Source organism: Scyliorhinus canicula, chromosome 14 (assembly GCF_902713615.1).
Source record: "Scyliorhinus canicula chromosome 14, sScyCan1.1, whole genome shotgun sequence".
NCBI classification, from domain to species: domain Eukaryota; kingdom Metazoa; phylum Chordata; class Chondrichthyes; order Carcharhiniformes; family Scyliorhinidae; genus Scyliorhinus; species Scyliorhinus canicula.
Window position 1 is genome coordinate 39,355,481 of NC_052159.1, and position 17,646 is coordinate 39,373,126.

General features: G+C 44.1%; 1 protein-coding gene across 8 annotated transcripts in view; it reads right to left on the bottom strand.

Annotated features, from left to right (window-relative positions):
- The window catches only part of nbeaa (neurobeachin a), a 1,044,979-nt gene that overhangs the window by 543,627 nt on the left and 483,706 nt on the right, over nucleotides 1–17,646 (bottom strand). For 5 of the 8 annotated variants that reach the window (XM_038817846.1, XM_038817849.1, XM_038817847.1 and 2 more), the window contains exons 33-34: nucleotides 13,769–13,901; nucleotides 8,838–8,971 (exon numbers count right to left, since the gene is read on the bottom strand). In XM_038817846.1, the coding sequence (XP_038673774.1) occupies nucleotides 8,838–8,971; nucleotides 13,769–13,901 (267 nt within the window). The remainder of the gene's footprint in view (nucleotides 1–8,837; nucleotides 8,972–13,768; nucleotides 13,902–17,646) is intronic. The other 3 variants (XM_038817850.1, XM_038817848.1, XM_038817844.1) reach the window with 1 other exon arrangement.

A 17,646-nucleotide genomic window follows, 5' to 3' on the forward strand; every position in this document is an offset into this window, starting at 1 on the left:
TACCAATGGAAATAAATACAGGGGCTGCAGTCTCCATTGTGGACCTCTGCACTTTCCAACGGTTGTGTGTGGGAATCATACCGCTGATCTTGGGGTACTAAGGCTCGACTGGCCACCTATATGGAGGAATCGTTAAGAATTATGGGGACCATCATGACACCAGCGGTGTATGGACCACCGGCAGTCCGCCTAACCCTAGTGTCTGTACGTGGTCAAATCCAGATTTACTAGGCAGAGACTGGTTGCCGGTCCTTCGAGTCAATTGGCAGCAAATCTTTCAAGTGGGCTTCAGCAACCTCAATGACATGTTGAATAAATATCTAGAGGATTTTCAGGAAGGCCTGAGCAGGATTAAGGGTACCAGAGCCCATATCTATGTCAATCCTTCTGCTCAGCCCCAGTACTTCCGGGTGAGGCCAGTTCCGTATGTGCAACCTCCTAAGCTGGACTCAGAACTACAATGGTTGCAAGATCTGGGAGTCATCCCACACTTTGCATAATGGACTGTGCCAGTGCTGCCAGTGAGGAAGTCTGATAAACTGTGCGGCTGTGTGGGAACTTCAAGCTTACTATAAACAGGGTTTTCGCAATTGGATTGCTACCTGATGCCCCGGATTGAAGATTTATGTACTCGGCTGGCCAGTAGCTTTTTGTTTACAAAGCTCGATATGAACCACTTGTACCTACAGGAGGAGCTTGACCCGGAGTTTCGAAGGTTTGCCATGATAAATACACATTGCAGATTGTTTGAATACACCCGTCTTCCATTTGGAGTTATGTTGGTCCCAGCGATATTTTGGAGAGTGATGGAGAACATTTTACAGGGCTTGCCAAAAGTGGCAAAACTTAGTTTTTTAAAAATAAATTTAGAATACCCAATTCATATTTTTCCAATTAAGGGCCATTTTGCGTAGCCAATCCACCCACCCTGCGCATCTTATTTTGTGTTGTGGGGGCGAAACCCACACAAACACGGGGAGAATGTGCAAACTTCACATGGACAGTGACCCAGAGCCAGAATTGAACCTGAGACCTCGGAGCCATGAGGCCGCCGTGCAAACCACTGTGCAACTGTGCTGGCGGCTGTCTACTTCATTGACGTTCTTACCACTGGTTCCACAGAGTAGGAGCACATGGAAAATCTCCAGGCGATACTCCGCTGCTTTGCCCATGTGGGCGCCCGACTAAAACAAAGCAAATGCGTTTTCCGTGTTAAGGCCATGATCAACCTCGGATACTGTGGGGTTACTGAGGGGTTGCACCTCATCGAGGACAAAGTCCGGACTAGAAATGGGGCCCCCACCTCGCGGAACGACACTGAACCCGGTCCTTTTACATATCACCGCAAGCTTATTGCAAACCTGGCCTCTCTATTGGCTCCCGTTGCACGTGTTGTTACGGAATGATCAGAAATGGTGCTGGGGTGCGTCTGAGGATGAGGCATTTGCAGTCATAAAGAGGCGCTTATCCTCCAAACAACTCTTGACGCACTATGACTCGACGAGACCCTAATTTTAAAGTGCGATGCTTCCCCTTATGGCATCGGGGCAGTGCTGGACCACGTGTGGAGTGACAGAACTGAATGCCCCATTGCGTTGCCCCATTGCATTTGCCTCAAGAACCTTGGCGGATGCCGCATGGTTATCTTTGGAATTAAAAAATTCCATCGATATGTGTATGGTTGGCATTTTGTTCTCATATCGGACCACAATCCGTTGCTTGGCCTATTCCAGGAGGACACGAGCACCCCGCCTATTGCGTCAGCAGTCAGCTAGGAACCAGTGGTGGGAACTCCTGCTTGCCGCTTACGAATATACTTTTCAACACTATTCGGGTACCAGGATCGCCCATGCAGACGCATGTTGTCAGTTGCCTGTGAGCACCATGTCCTCATGTGTGGTGGATGAGGTGATTGTGGCCTTCAATTTTATTGATACCTTATTGGTGACGGTTGCTCAAGTAAGTACGTACAGAGCGACCCGCCATTGGCGAACATTCGCCTTCCTTCCTCAACGGCGGTAAAAAGGCTTTTCACCGTCTCTGTGAATTCTTTGCTCAAATGTTCTCCGAGCTGAGCTTGGAGGATGGACTGATATTGTGGTATGCTCAGGTGCTCAATTCTCCTCAGGGACAGGAAGCCCTGTTGCAGGATTTGCACGCTGACCATCGGGGGCTTCCTAAATGAAAATGTTGGCACGAAGCTATGTTTGGTGCAAAAATCGAGCGAATGGTACAAAACAGCCTAGCATGCTGGGAATTGCAGAATCTACCCTCGTCAGCATCTCTCCACCCGCGGGAATGGCCGAGTCGTCCACGGATTCTCCTCCACCTGGATTTTGCTGGGCCATTCATGGGCTCCATGTTTTTAATAATTGTGGGCATCCACTCCAAATGGCTGGAAGTCTTCAGAATGTCTTCCAGGGCTATTATTGAGAAGGTCAGGGGACCTTTTTGTACTAACGGACTTCTGGAAGCGCTGGTTATCAACTTAGTGCCGGAAAATGGAACTCCTTTCATCAGTGAGGAGTTTTGTCATTTTTATGCGGCGCGATAGCATTCAGCACATCTATACGGTGCTATATCATCCTTCCTCGAATGGACTGGCAGTGAGGATGGTCCAAACTTTTAAAAGAGGTTTGAAAAAGCTGTCAACTGGGTCTATAGACACACTGTTGGTGTGCTTCTTATTCAATTACCGTACAACACCGCATGTAACCACTGGGATTGCTCCGGCTGAACTCTTGATGGGATGACAACTCCAAACTCAAGGGTCTTACCCTTCCAATCCTTGGGGCAATGGTCGAGCGGCATCATGGGTCGCAGAAGAATCACTCCAGTTCTGGGAACGTTTCGTGCCAGGGACACCGCTTATGTAAGGAAGTTTGGCAGTGGCACGCTGCTGCTCCACGGAATGGTGCTGGACCCAGATTGGTCTGGTCTTGTATCAGATTGGGGTCCAAAGGAAGACCCTTAAGAAGCATGTGGACCATTTTATCAGGCATGAGGTCGCCTATTGCGCGTTCCACTGGCAGTAGTATTGCTGTCGCTTCAGCATAAGCCGCAACTTGGGTTGAGGGTCCAGCCATCCTGGTTGTCATGTCGGCCCAGCAAGAGTACTACGAATCGGGTTCCGATAAGAACACGGAGGTATCTACACCGGCAGACAACAGTGTGTCCTGCACCGAGGCCCCTATGGTTCCCCTTCTGCAGTCAGTCAGGAAGTGGCATGCAGTGACCGTAATTACGCCACCCAGTCCAGATCCACTGCAAGTGGATGCTCAGCGTGGGCTAAGCGGCACAGAAGGCTTCTTCCACCAATGGCAGCTGAAAGGGGTCTTTCAGACCCGGGGTTGGGGGGTGGTAATGGGTATTATAACCCCCCATGAGGACCATAGGGAAACACTCATTGATCTCCCTGTAGGACTCATGGAATATGAGTTCCCTAGGAAGGGGGTGGAGGCCAACCCCTGGGGTTCGTTAAGCCGGGGTTAAAAACAGGCCCAACTCAGGGCCTGATCACATCTATCCTCCCAGTAAGGGCGGATTGGGTATGCTACATTGTCCCTCGGTGGGGTTACAGGGATAGGAAGGGGGATTGGGCCAAGGTTAGGGTGCTTTTTCAGAGGGTCGGTGCAGGCTCGATGGACCAAATGGCCTCCTTCGGCACTGTTGGGATTCTGTGATTCTATGATTTAGGAGATTACCTGACCTGACATCTTGCCTTAAGATGTGGAACCATTCCCGACTCAATCACTGTGCTGCCACCACTGGTGAGTTAGGCCACACCCAGAGATAGTGATGGAGTTGTTTGGAATATTGGTTGTAAGATATGCTTCTTGTGAATATGGCCCTATTTATTACCTAATTTTAACAAAAGTTCCCAGATATTAGTGAGGAGGGTTTTAAAGGCGTGTCTTTGTCCAATTGTCATGTGAGAGTATCTTTAAGAATGGGAGTTTATCAAATAGCTGTAGTGGAGGTATCTTTAAGAAATGGGTGTTTATTAAATAGCTGCAGTAATGTCAGAGTGTGGGTGGAGCTGAGCTGTCTTTCTGCTTTTACTTTCGTTTTTGTGCTGGCACCTACAGTGTGTGCTCAGTATCGTTTTCAGATTTGGAGCTGCATCCAGCCAAACAAGGTGTAATTTTGATCTCTCTCTGCATGAAAAGAATGGCTTTTTAGATCACTTATCAAAAGTGATAACTGCTCTCAGTAGATAATTTAAATCTGCTGTCTTTGTTAAAGAGGGTATTTGTCTTATGGATGTTGCTAGGAAAGATTAAGGGTTAGTTACAGAGTACTGTATTCTTTGGGGGAAGTATTTGAGTTGATGGTTGCTAAGATGTTTACTGTGTGTTTATAAAATGTTAACTGAATTCATATAATAAATATTGTTTTGTTTCAAAAGTACTTTAGATCTCTGTTGTATCACACCTGTAGAGTGGGCTCTTGTGTTCCCCATAACCAAAATCTATCAAAGGTTGTGGGTCAGGTGAACTCTGGTCCGTAATAAAATTCATTATTTTATTCTACTATTTTCTTTATTGCTTTAATACAACTAAGTTGCTTAATAGACCACTTCAGAGGGCATTTAAGAGTCATTGCTCAAGTCTGTGGGCACATCAGGATGAGGATGATAAGGACATCAATGAACCTGATGTATTTCTGCACAATAATTCAGTGTAGATTCATTTTCAGCATTACTGAAACTAGATTTTTTTTGTTCCAGATTATTTAATTCATCGAATTTATATCCCCTGGATGTTGTGGTGGGATTTTAACTCATATCTCTGTAACATTAGTCCAGGCCTCTGAATTATTGGTTCAGTAATATCACCATTATGATACAATTTCCATGTTGAAACAATTAAAATTGGGGATGCTCAAGAAGCCACAATAAGATGAGGACAGATATCTCAGAGCATTGTGCATTGGAGGGGATTAAAGATGCAGCAAGTGGCAAAGCCATGGCGGGATTAAAAAGAGTTTTGAAAACCGAGGCATTTCTCAACTGGTCAGCGGGCACAGAGGTGATGGGTAAACAGGACTAAGTGTGAATAAGTACATGGGCTGCGGAGATTTGGATGACCCTGGCTTACAGATGGTATACCTTGGGGATCTGTCCAGAAGTGTATTTGGATGAGGGGTTTAAGCAGCATTGAGGTGAGGTGGGCAGAGTCCTGCATGTTAAATGTATGGAAATAGACAGTCTTAGTGTTGGAGCAGATACGTGGCAGAAGCTCAGAGGTTGCAAACAGTCTGGTTAAACCTCAGACAGTTGCCAGAGTGGGGGCTGGACTCTGGAGATAGGGATGAGGTTTGCCGCAGGGTATGAACATAATGGCTTTGGTTTAATTGGAGGAGATTTCTAGTCATTCAGTACTGGAGATCAGACAAGCAATTTGATAATTTAGCAATAGTGGAAGAGTTGAGAGAGACAGTGGGCTGGATACTCCGATTTTGAGGCTATGTCTGGAGCACGTGTCTAGTCTTACGACCAAAGATTCAGCCTCCCACGCACCAATGCTCCGCCCAGTGGGAAGCTAGCAGCCGCACCACGTAAAGCCCCCGGCTTTACTTGCAGATACGGACGGAGAACTTCCGGGTCCAAGACCATGTATGCGCACGGCGGAGACCTGCGGCGGTCGCACTGTACAAGATGGCGCCGGCCGCGCCAGATAGTGCCCCCCTGTAACCCCCCTTGCCCCCCACCCCCGGACCATCCTCCACTAGTCCCCCGCAGCCAGTTTTACGAAACCTCAGACTACAAGTGATCCACGCCGTCAGGAAGTCAGCCCATGGGGTGTGGAGCATATGGAGAGGGCCTTCAGGTGACGTCCTGAGGCTGTCCCAACGGCGTGTGACGTACTCGGCGATGACACCGTTTTGGAGGGGGCGGAGCATGTGAAAAACGGCGCCACCCCTAATTTCGGCATCAAAACAATTCTCCGGCCAATTGCTGAATGCGATTTCGGAGTCGCCAATCGGAGAATCCAACCGAGTGGTGATGCAAAGCTGGGTGCCATCAGCATATATATGCAATTTCAGATTTCCAACAATGCAGCCTCTGACCCCAGCTCTCCCAAAAATGTTCAAATCCCTTAATCTGTTTTGCCACCCTCATTCGCAGCACAGATACCACAGCGGATAAATTTAAACAACATGCACTGTTAAAATAATTCTCCCTTTTCAACCACTGAATAGTATTTGAAACAGTTTGCCATATTATCATAATTTTAATCTATTGTCCAGCTTTGTTGGGCTGGTTTATTGTGTGTCCATTCTTTTTATTTTCTTTTTTCTTCTTCTATAAATTTAGAGTACCCAATTCTTTTTTTCTAATTAAGGGGCAATTTAGTATAGTCATCGTTGTATTGCGGGGATAAATGTTCATTCGGATACCAGGAATAACTCTCTAGCTCTTTGTTGAAATCTTTTTGTTTGTGCTCATTTGAGTGATGTGGGTGTTGCTGGTTAGGCCAGCACTACTTGCCCATTCCTAATTGCCCTCCAGAATGTAGCGATCTGTCTTATTGAACCACAGCAATCAATGTGGTGTAGGTATACCCACAGTGCTGCTTAGGAGGATTTTGGCCCAGCAACAGTGAAGGAACAAAATAATATTTTTCAAGTCAGAATGGTGAGTGACTAGGACGAGCGGTTCCAGGTAGTGATGCTCCCATGTATCTGCTGTTCTCAGCTGCCCTTGGCCTTCGAGAATGGTAGTTGGTCGTGGGTGCTGGAAGGTGCTATCTGAAGAGCCTTGGTGAGTTCCTGCAGTGCATCTTGCAGATGGTACACACTGCTGATACAGTGCGAGGGTGGTGGAGAGAGTTTAGGGTACCAATTAAGCGGGCTGCTTTGTCCTGGATCGTTTAGAGCTTCTTTAGTGTTGTTGGAGCTGCACTCATCCAGAAAAGTGGAGAATATTCCATCATAAAATATTTGAATTAGTACTACAGGATCTCTACATCTGCCAGAGCAGGCAGATTGGGCCCCAGTTGAAGACTCTTCTGAAGGACTAGATGGATCGGGTTCAAGCTTAAAAACGCAATTGCACAGGTTGATTAGTTTTGCTCATTCCACTGTCACTTGCATCTGGCCTTTCATGGGCCCTCATCGTCCTTGGCTACTCTCTTACCTCTTGATGAAATATGTATTATTAGTCTTTACATTATTTGAACCTAAAAAGCTATGATCAAAACCATCAACATTTTCCATTCCAGTGACCATGGTTAATTTTCCTTCCTCATCTCCTTTGGAGGCCTTTGAAAAGGTGCTTCTGCTCCACTGTCCAACTTGGCAGTACAGTTCTCACACAGCTGTGCTTTTACTTATCAATTTGTAATCAAAACATCTCCAGAAAAGGCTTCTCTTACCACACCAACACTGATGTGGACTGGGGTGGGCACAGTAGTCTTAGAACACCAGGTTAAAGTCCAACAGGTTTGTTTCAAATCACTAGCTTTCAGAGCACTGCTCCTTGCTCAGGTGAATGAAGAGGTAGGTTCCAGAAATATATATATAGACAAAGTCAAAGATGCAATACGATACTTTGAATGCAAGTCTTTGCAGGTAATTAAGTCTACAGGTCCAGACAGAGCAAACTGGAGAGAGGGATAATCCAGGTTAAAGGAGGTGTGAATTGTCTCAAGCCAGGACAGTTGGTAGGATTTTGCAAACCCAGGCCAGATGGTGGGGGTGAATGAAATTACAACATGAGTCCAAGGTCCTGGTTGAGGCCGTACTCATGTGTGCGGAACTTGGCTAACACCAACACTGTTACTTGTGGTGAACCCAAGAATCCTTCTTTGGTCATCTCCTTTTCTAGAAGCAATCCCAGCATTGATAATCATGAGGTTACCTGCTAAATGCACTCCATGCCAACTCTCCACCCTCTCGCTCCATTACCTTAGTGTCAAACTATCTGACATCCAATCATGAATAAACCGCAACACAAAGAAATGTATTACTATGTTAAAATTAGGTTTTTCATTCTTTTACAGGATGTGGGTGTCATTAGCTAGGCCAGTATTTGTTGCCCATCCTAATTGCCCTTGAGAAGATGGTGATGAGCCACCTTGTTGAACCGCTATCGTCCCCCATGATGGAGGTAAACTCCCAGTACTGTTCGGGAGGGATTTCAATGTTGCTACAATGCATGAGTAAGAAGTTATCGACACATTTTGGCATGTTCTATTTCATACTCAAAACTAGGTCTCTTTCCTTCATCCTTGCATTTGTCAACAAAATGATCACTCTGAGGAGTTTGAACATGTCTGTGGAGAAAATGGCTTGAATGGAACTGTACAATAGAGGATCAGGGTTTTGGGTTTTCAGTAAATTGTGTAGATTTTATTTTTCAGCACACTTTTTTTGGGCTGAATGAAGTATTTTAATTAGTTTTTTAAATGACTTTCATTATGTCTAACACCAGAATTTCACAAATAGTGAGGATTCAAAGGGCACATTTAATTTAAAAAGTATAACTCAAGAAAGAAATCAATCAAAATTCTGAGATATTATTTCGATTAAAAGAATATTCCATTGAAACTTTAAATATCTAGAATTAGGTGCAAAATATTTTGAGTGTGTGAAGGTGCAAAAGTCTTGAGATGAAAAGGTAAAATACAATCTACTGCCTCAACTGAAGAAACAAAATGTAGCTTTATTTTAAAAGTAAATGGCCACATTTTCATCCTAAAAGGACAGAATTTTTCCAGTACCTGATTCTCTCCACCATCAATGTAAAATGCAAAACTCAGCAACCATCCTATCAACTATTTCTTAGAAAGGTTACATAGACGCCATGTAGATAAAAGTTAACTATACAGCACCTGTACCTTCGATCAACAATTCTTGGCCATGGCTGCCCAACAGAGTTCTTGAAAGAAATGGAGCAAAATCCACAAAGATCTCACGTAACAGTGGAGCAACCTTTTCTAGGGCTCGTTCAAGTTTTGCTGTGATGCTGTTTTGAAATAGAAAAAAATGCTCATAAAATTGCATAATGTCACAGAATTACATTGAATGTTATAACACAGAAACAGGCCACCTTGTTCAATAGATCCATGTCAGTGTTCGTGAACATTCTGCCACCTTACTTCATTACACTCCATCAACATACGCTATTCCTTTCTCTCTTATCTACTTATCTAGCTTCCCTTTAAATGCATCTATGCAATTCAGCTCAAATAATGAGTTCTGCATTCTCATCACTCTAAGTTAATCCACTTAAATGTGTACTACATAGGTTCTGAACCGGGATTTGAAATGTTCTTGTTGGTTTGAACTATTTTGATTTTGCCTGAAACATTCGCCTTGAATCAGAGTTCACAATATTGTATACTACAGTATAATTTGAATATCTCAAGATTGAAAATTATTGGTGTTTATCATAAACACATAAGCACAAGAACAAACCCTAAAGTTTTCTTTTTTATTTTGTTTTCCCTCTTCTACTGAAAATGTTGCCTCCCATGTGAACTCACAACCTTCCAGTACTTGTCTCAAGTGGTCATTCTTCATCTCTCAGTCTAGGCAATGAATTCTGCTGATTAACTGTAACGCAATTCTGGAGTGGTGTGAGGGAGGAATCAAAGATCGTCTCAATTTGGCAGTCATTAGTAACCACAAACATCTTTTTAGCAAGGGTCATTGGATATGATTTGAAATGTTGAGCCTAGCATCAGTAGTGGAGAAAATGCTAAAGTCAACAATAAAAGATGTGATAACAGGCCACTTAGAAAATATAAACAGAATTAGACAAAGTCAATATGGATTCATGAAAGAAGAATCATGTTTGACAAGCTTATTGGAGTTTTTTTGAGGCTATAACAAGCAGAATAGATAAGGCAGAACCAGTGGATGCAATGTATTTGGATTCCCAGTGTTGGGAAAAGGTAGTTTTAAGAGATTTATATTTGTATTGGTAAATATTAGAAATAAGGTATAATTTTAAGTAGGTTTAATTTAATGTTTCTGTGCCTGGAAGGATGAAAACATAGCCAGATTCATGCTGGACAAAGGTGTTTATATGTGTGGAGGTTGGGTTAAATTCCCACTATGATTCTACTGTGCTTATGGTGGTTTACGGTGTGAAGAGTAAATAGAAATAAATTGTTGCTCAGCAACAGGAGGCCACTTTCCACAGGAAAGGGATTGCCTTTGTTTTTAGTTTTAACTGGAAGCAGAGCAGTTGCAGACAGGACACTGGGGAGTGAACAGCTTTCAACCCTGCCAGGAGAATCTGGAGAGGATAATGGAGTTGCAAAAATGCAAGCCTCCTGTGGAAAAATATATAATCCAGATAACCAGGGAATTGGGACAGAAAGAATGTTTAAGATGACTGCAGATAAGAGATCAGAGATTAAGCTATTGTTCAGAAGGATCCAAGGGAGAGTTATCAAAGGGTTGAGTTCAAAGGTGATGCCATTTTGCTACAGTCTGGGATTCGAGAGTTACACAAATTGTGAATAGTTTGCACAGCAGTTAAGACAAATAAATCCTAAAGGGGATGTTGTAAAATCAAGGCCTGGATTAGTTATTACAAGTGGTGTGGAAGATTTGTTGAAAAATGCTATTTAGAAAACGTGGTCTGGATTTTGGAATGCAAATCGTTAAGGGAAAGAATTATTATGAGAGTAGATTTTTAAAATGTTTTTGGGACTGGAGTTTGGAAACTATCATGTGACAATCATCTAAGGGGATTCTGAGGAGAGATCCACACACAGTAACTTGGGTTAAAAGGAATGTTTTGTGATCATGAGACCACTGTAGTTTAAGACGTGCTTTATGATCAGTGTTACTCCTATAATTTAAATGTAATACTTAAGACAAGGGAGAATAAAGGAGTATTTTCACATGTAATAAGTGTTTTTGTTCTTGTTGTTAAAACTAATTAGTAGCACTTTTATGGTCTTTTGAGCCAGAGTTCCATCCTGGGATCTTCCCATCCAGTTATGACACCAACTGAGATCGTAACATCAGAAAGCTTTTGCGTGGGTTTCCTCCGGGTGCTCTGATTTCCTCCCACAGTCCAAAGGTGTGCAGGGTAGCTGGATTGGCCATGCTAAATTGCCCCTTAGTGTCCAAATGTTTCGGTGGGGTAATTGGATTACGGGATAGGGTGCAGGTGTGGCTTTAGTAGGGTGCTCTTTCCAAGTGCTAGTGCAGACTCGATGGGCCAAATGGCCTCCTTCTTCACTGTAAATTCTATGATTCTATAAAATATCACATAAGAGTGTAGTGTGCAGAATTAAAGCACATGGATTAGGCGTCATATATTAGCATGAATTGAGAATTGGTCAGCAAACTGGAAACACAGTAGAAATAAATGGATACTTTTTGGAGTGGCAGAGGTGACCAGCGGGGTTGAGAGGAAAAATAAAGGAGGACAAGTAGATGTAATGGGCGGGATTCTTCGACCCCCCCCCCACGGGTCAGAGAATCCCCAGGGGTGGCGTGAATCCCGCCCCGCCGCTGACTGCCGTATTCTTCGACATCAGTTTGCGGGCAGGGGCGGAGTTTATGCGGCCCCTCCCAGCAATTCTCGATGGACCGAGCGGCCGCCCATTTTCGGCCAATCCCGCTGGCGTGAAATGATCCATCACGGCGGGACCTGGCTTGTCGGTTGTCTAGTGGGGTCCTCGGGGGTGGGGGGGGGAATCCAGCCCCGGCGGGGGGGGGGGGGGGGGGGGGGGGCACAGTGGCCTGGCCCGCAATCGGTGCCCATGGGGGCACTCTTTCCCTTCGCGCGGGCCTCTGTAGGGCTCCGCCATGGCCGGCGCGGAGAAGAACCTCCCTGCGCATGTGCAGGAAAGACGACGGTGGTTTTGCACATGCGCTGGACCACGGCGGCGCTTCAGCGCCAGTTGGCGTGCGCCAACCCCTCCAACGGAGGATTCCGCAACGTCCGGGTGGCCCGACGCCGGAATGGTTCGCGACATTCTTGGCGCCGGGCCATCGCGCCAAGTGTGGGAGAATCCCGCCCAATATTTTTGGATTTCCAAAATGCATTCAATAATGTACTGCAGAAAAGGTTACATAATACAGTAAGAGTCCAAGGTGTTGGGGGCAGTATATTAGCACATATAAATTGGCTAACTTATTGAAGACAGAGTTGGGATAAGAGGGGCATTTTCAGGATGGAGACCTGTAATTAGTGGAGTGCCACAGGGATCAGTGCTGGGGCCACAATTATTCACAATATATATTAATGACTTGGACGAGAGAAGTGAATGTATTCTTACCAAGTTTGCTGGTGACACAAAAATAGGTGGAAGGCAAGTGGTGAGGATGCCACAAAGATCCAACAGAGGGATATAGACAGGTTAAGTGAATGGAGTATAAAGATAGGGAAGTCTTGCTAAAACTATACAAGGCACTAGTTACACTCCCTGCAATATTGTGAACAATTTTGGTCCCTTATCTAAAGAAAGATATACTGGTATTGGAGATAGTCCAGAGAAGGTTAATTGGGTTGATCCAGGGTATGAAGGGATTTTCTTATGAGGTTGAGTAGATTGGGTTTGTACTCATTGGAGTTTAGAAGAATGAGAGGTGACCTTACTGAGATATATAGGATTCTCAGGGGGCTTGACAGGATAGATGCTGAGAGGTCTAAGACCAGAGAGAATAATCTCAGAGTTAGGGGGTATCTACTTATGACAGAGATGAGGTGGAACTTCTCTGAGGGTAGTGAATCTGGGGAATTGTTTTCTGCAGAGGACTGTAAAGAATGGGTCGTTCAAGGCTGAGATAGATATATTTTGAATGACTAAGGGAATCTTTTTGTAGATGAGGTTGAAAAATGGAATGAGGATTATCATATCAGATCAGTCATGATTTCATTGAATGGTAGAGCAGCCTCTCGCTATGAGGGCCAACATACCATCTGCCTTCTTCACTGCATGCTTACTTTCGGCGACTGGTGTACAAGGTCACCCAGGTCTCATTGAACGCTCCCCTCTCCCAATCTATAGCCATTCAGATAATAATCTACCTTCCTGTTTTTGCTGCCAAAATGTATAATCTTATACTTTCCCACTCACTGAACATCCAAATCACACCAAAGCATCTCTTGGTCCTTCTCACAGCTCACCCTACCACCCAGCTTTGTGTCATCTGCACATTTTGAGATATTACATTTAGTTCACTCATCTAAACCATTAATATATATCCCTGTTTTCCCTCTACCTCCCTTTTTGGGGTTACATTAGCTACATTTAAATCTGTAGGAACTCTTCCAGAGTCTAAAGAATCTTGAAGATGACTACCAATGAATCCAGCATTTTTAGGGCCACACCCTTAAGTACTCTGGGATGTAGATTATCAGACTCTGGGATTTTTAAACCTTCAATCGCATCAATTTCCCCAACTCCATTTCTCTACTAATACGGATTTCCTTCAGTTCCTCCCGCTCACTAAATCCTGTGCTCCCCAACATATCTGGTATGTTATTTGTGTTCTCCTTTGTGAAATCTCCAAAATATGCATTTATATGAAGAAGGAATACTGTTCTTATTTTCCTTTCCCTAACTTTTGGATAATGGGATCAACTACAGAAGCCATGCTGCTCTCCTAACTGAGGTCTGGAAAAGTCTGGGATTAAACCTGCAATTTTCCTGGACTGCAGAACCCAATGACACTCAAGACATTGATTTTACTGAAAAATATTTCTTCCAGTCATCCTAGTTTTGCACTTTGTAAAGTTGTATCACAAAAAAATTGGAATTCATGAGGATAGAAATCAAAGACTGAATTTCACCTCATGTTTTCAGCAGAATCCTCTGGCATTGGAGCAACTGTTTGCACTGCAGGAAGATTTTTGCTGGTAGCACCATTCACAAAACTGGAAGAGGAGGACGAGGAAGATGAAGTAGAAGCAGCCTCTGCAGCACCTGTGCAAAAACAATGCAAGAAATAAAGTGCCAATACTGCATTATGTCAATTAAAAGCCATACAATCTAACCAGATTAACACGAAAAGTACACTTTTTTGAGAGTAACAAAGTTGATTTACAATACTAATTTTAAATAATTCTTCCAATATCGCCATTTTATTGTGTGGAAATCAGGGGCGTATTTCCCAATTTACATTTATTACCGAAGTTATGAAATTGGTTTATAATAGTTTATACTTTAAATTTAATATACAAATTACTAGATATATTTTTGTTATCTATTAATTACACCTATTTCTCCTTAAATATGTTTCAGTGACAGGTATGGTCCAGTTCGTTGCATTTTCACCTTGGAAACAAAAGGTCGTGGATTCAAACCCGACTCCAGAGACCTTAGCGCAAAATCTGAGCTTGCACTCAAATGCAGTGCTGAGCACTGCTGCACAGTCAAAGATGTTGTATTTCGGAAGACCCCTTCTGCTCTTTCGGGTGATGTAAAAGATCTCATGGTGCTTTTAAAGTTAATCAGCTGACTTCTCCCTAGTGTCCTGGCCAATTTCTATCCACCAACCAACATCACAAAACCGATTGATCTAGTCATTGTCCCATTACTGTTTTAGGGACCTTGTGTGTTGGCTGCTCTCTTTTCTATATTAAAGTAAGTAATACACTTTTAAAAGTATTTCATTGGCTAAGGTATCTTGAGGTCTTGAAAGTAACTATAATAAATGCAATTTCTTTCTATTCCTTCTTGAAATAATCACTAAATGTTAACACAAATGCTGATTAAGAAGAATATTAATTGCTAAACATAATGGTCCACAAATTAGAAACATCATCTTTGATGCAAAGTTTAAACTAGCTAGATCATAGAATCCCTACAGTGCAGAAGGAGGCCATTCAGCCCAATGAGTCTATACCGATCCTCTGAAAGAACACCTTACCCAGGCCCCCACCCTATCCCCTGCAATGCTATAACCCCATCTACACTAAGGGGCAATTTAGCATGGCCAATCCAACTAACCTGCACATACTTGAACTGTGGGAGGAAACCAGAGCAACCGAAGGAAACCCACACAGACACGGACAGAACACGCAAACAACACACCGACAGGCACCCAAGATCGTGGCGCTCCGAGGCAGCAGTGCTAACCACTGTGCCAACGTGCAGTTCTTCCACAGCTACAGAGCAAACAGCATTGTTCTAATTTTGGCTATCAATTGATAAAATGCGAGTAAAATTAACAAGAACAGTTAACTCGATTCAACTAAATGGGAAGAAAGTCCCATAGCGCGTGTGTGTAGCCACGTGTTTCCCAATGCTGACAAACACATACAACGCGACTCACGTTGTACAAGGGGCCTCAGCGGGAATGTGCTTCCGAGGCCGCACATAGCCCCCTTTTGTACACGGAGGGGCTCCGCTTGCCAGAATTCCCCAGTGTAGCGAGAGAAAAACGGTATCCCACTCTCCTAGGCGATCCCCACCCCCTCCACCCACCTACCCCTCCACCCCGCCATTGTATTGCGCCCAGTGTCTGTCTGGGTAAAAAAGTGCAGCACTGGAGATGACAAAGAAAGTATCAAATAAATGAAACTATTTAAAGTACTGAACATTGAATATTCTTTACGTTAGCTATGATGTGGAGATGCCGTGCTGGACTGGGGTAGGCACAGTAAGAAGTCTTACAACACCAGGTTAAAGTCCAACAGGTTTGTTTCGAATCACTAGCTTTCAGAGCGCAGCTCCTTCCTCAGGTGAAATCTTTCCTCATTTCACCTGAGGAAGGAGCTGCGCTCCTAAAGCTAGTTATTCGAAACAAACCTGTTGGACCTTAACCTGGTGTTGCAAGACTTCTTACTGTATTCTTTATGTATAATAGAAGAAAAAGACTTTAAGGATCACAGGACGACCCAAAGTATTTTTGAAATGTAATAAAAACATGAAGTGCTGAAAAAGCTCAGCAGGTCAGACAGCAGCTGTGGGGAGAGAAATAAAGTTATTATTTCAAGTCCAATATCACTCTTCTTCGGAATGAAGAGAAGTAGGAATGTGATGGTGATTTATGCTGTTGAAAAAGGAAGGGGCAGGTGGAGCATAATTGAAGGTGAGGGATAGATTAGTGAGCGGAGGCGGGGTTAGAGATAAAATTATAAAGATGTCATGGAATGCAGGCAAAGGGATTGGTAATGATATTGCTTCTAAATTATAAAAGTATTACTTTTGAAGTGAAGTCACCACTACAACATGGGAACACAACAGGCGATTTGTGCACAACAATCTCTTACGAAGAGCAATGTTATAATGACCAGATAAGCAGTTTGTAATCATGTTAGCTGAGGGCTGCATATTGGTCAGAATACCAGATTCTGTGTTTCTGTGTTCAAATGACGATTCAAAATTTCAGCAGCGGATGCTCCAAGTAGCTGGAGCGGGATTCTCCATCCCGCCAGCCCCGTTTTCCGGCACGGCGCGCCCCCGCCGGTAGCTGGATTCTCCCTTTCCGCAGCTGGCCAATGGGATTTCCTATTGTGGGCCACCCCACGCCATGAGAAATGCGCGGGCATGGGTGCACTGCCGGCAGGGCGAAGGATCCCGCTGACGGAGAATCCCGTAGTTGAATTCCAGACCAAGAGATCCCTAATACTATCAGGGTGACAATGAAAACATCGGACAAAGGCATACATGAACCAGACCTATTTTGTTAAGTGTGTGTTGTTCAATTGTTTTGGATTTGAAGCCACGGGAGTCTTCAGCTTTCAAGATATCCACATCGGTGGATATTTCAACATCGTTGGATGCGTCAAACGTCTGAAGATTTTCAGGAAGCCAGGGTCTGCTGTTGATCCTCACTGGGCAGTCACTATTTAACTCTGTCATTGTAATTGGCCCAGATGGTCACCATTCACACGTATAACCCCCATATTCCTGTGGTGGATGTGCTCTCATTCCTCACCAGGTAAACTGAGTTGACGAGGAACAGCACAGAAGTCAAGGACCCATTCAGCCCTGAATACACAGAAACATACGTAGAAAATAGAAGCAGGAAGAGGCCATTCGGCCCTTCGAGCCTACTCCGCCATTCATTATAATCATGGCTGATCATCAATACCCTGATCCCACCTTCCCCCAGTTCCCTTCTTTCCTTTAGCCCCCAGAGTTATATCTAACTCCTTGAAATTACACAACATTTTGGCCTCAACTACTTTCTGTGGTAGTGAACTCCACAGATTCATCGCCCTCTAGCTGAAGAAATTTATCTTTATCTGAGTGCTAAAATGTGTCACACTTGTGGCAAATGGACAAGTGGCTGCCAACTGCGGTGCAACCTTCTGTCAAAACTAAAAGCAGGAAGGCCATTTTGCGAAGGATTGTAAAGAGAGCAAATGCTGCAACCTTTGCGGGGAAGTCAGCCATCTTTACAAGACATGCCCAAAACACAGTGTTACCTATGCACAGGTGATTAAAGCAAGAGCAACAGGCAGATCTGCCTCAAAGGAGATTCAAGCCCCACTGTCCACCAAGGCTCTTTGTGCACAAGACAGTGAGTGAGGGCAAGGCACATGTTATAACCTGCCTGCTTACCACTGGCTGGGGACTAATGGCAATCCCACAATCCTTAGGGAGTATGAGCTTCCCCAATGAGGGGGGCGGAGAAATCATTAGCAGGTCCCTGCATAAATAAAGCTGGCCAGTATGGAATCAGCTAGAGAGAGGAGTGAGTAGCAAGGGAGTTACTGCT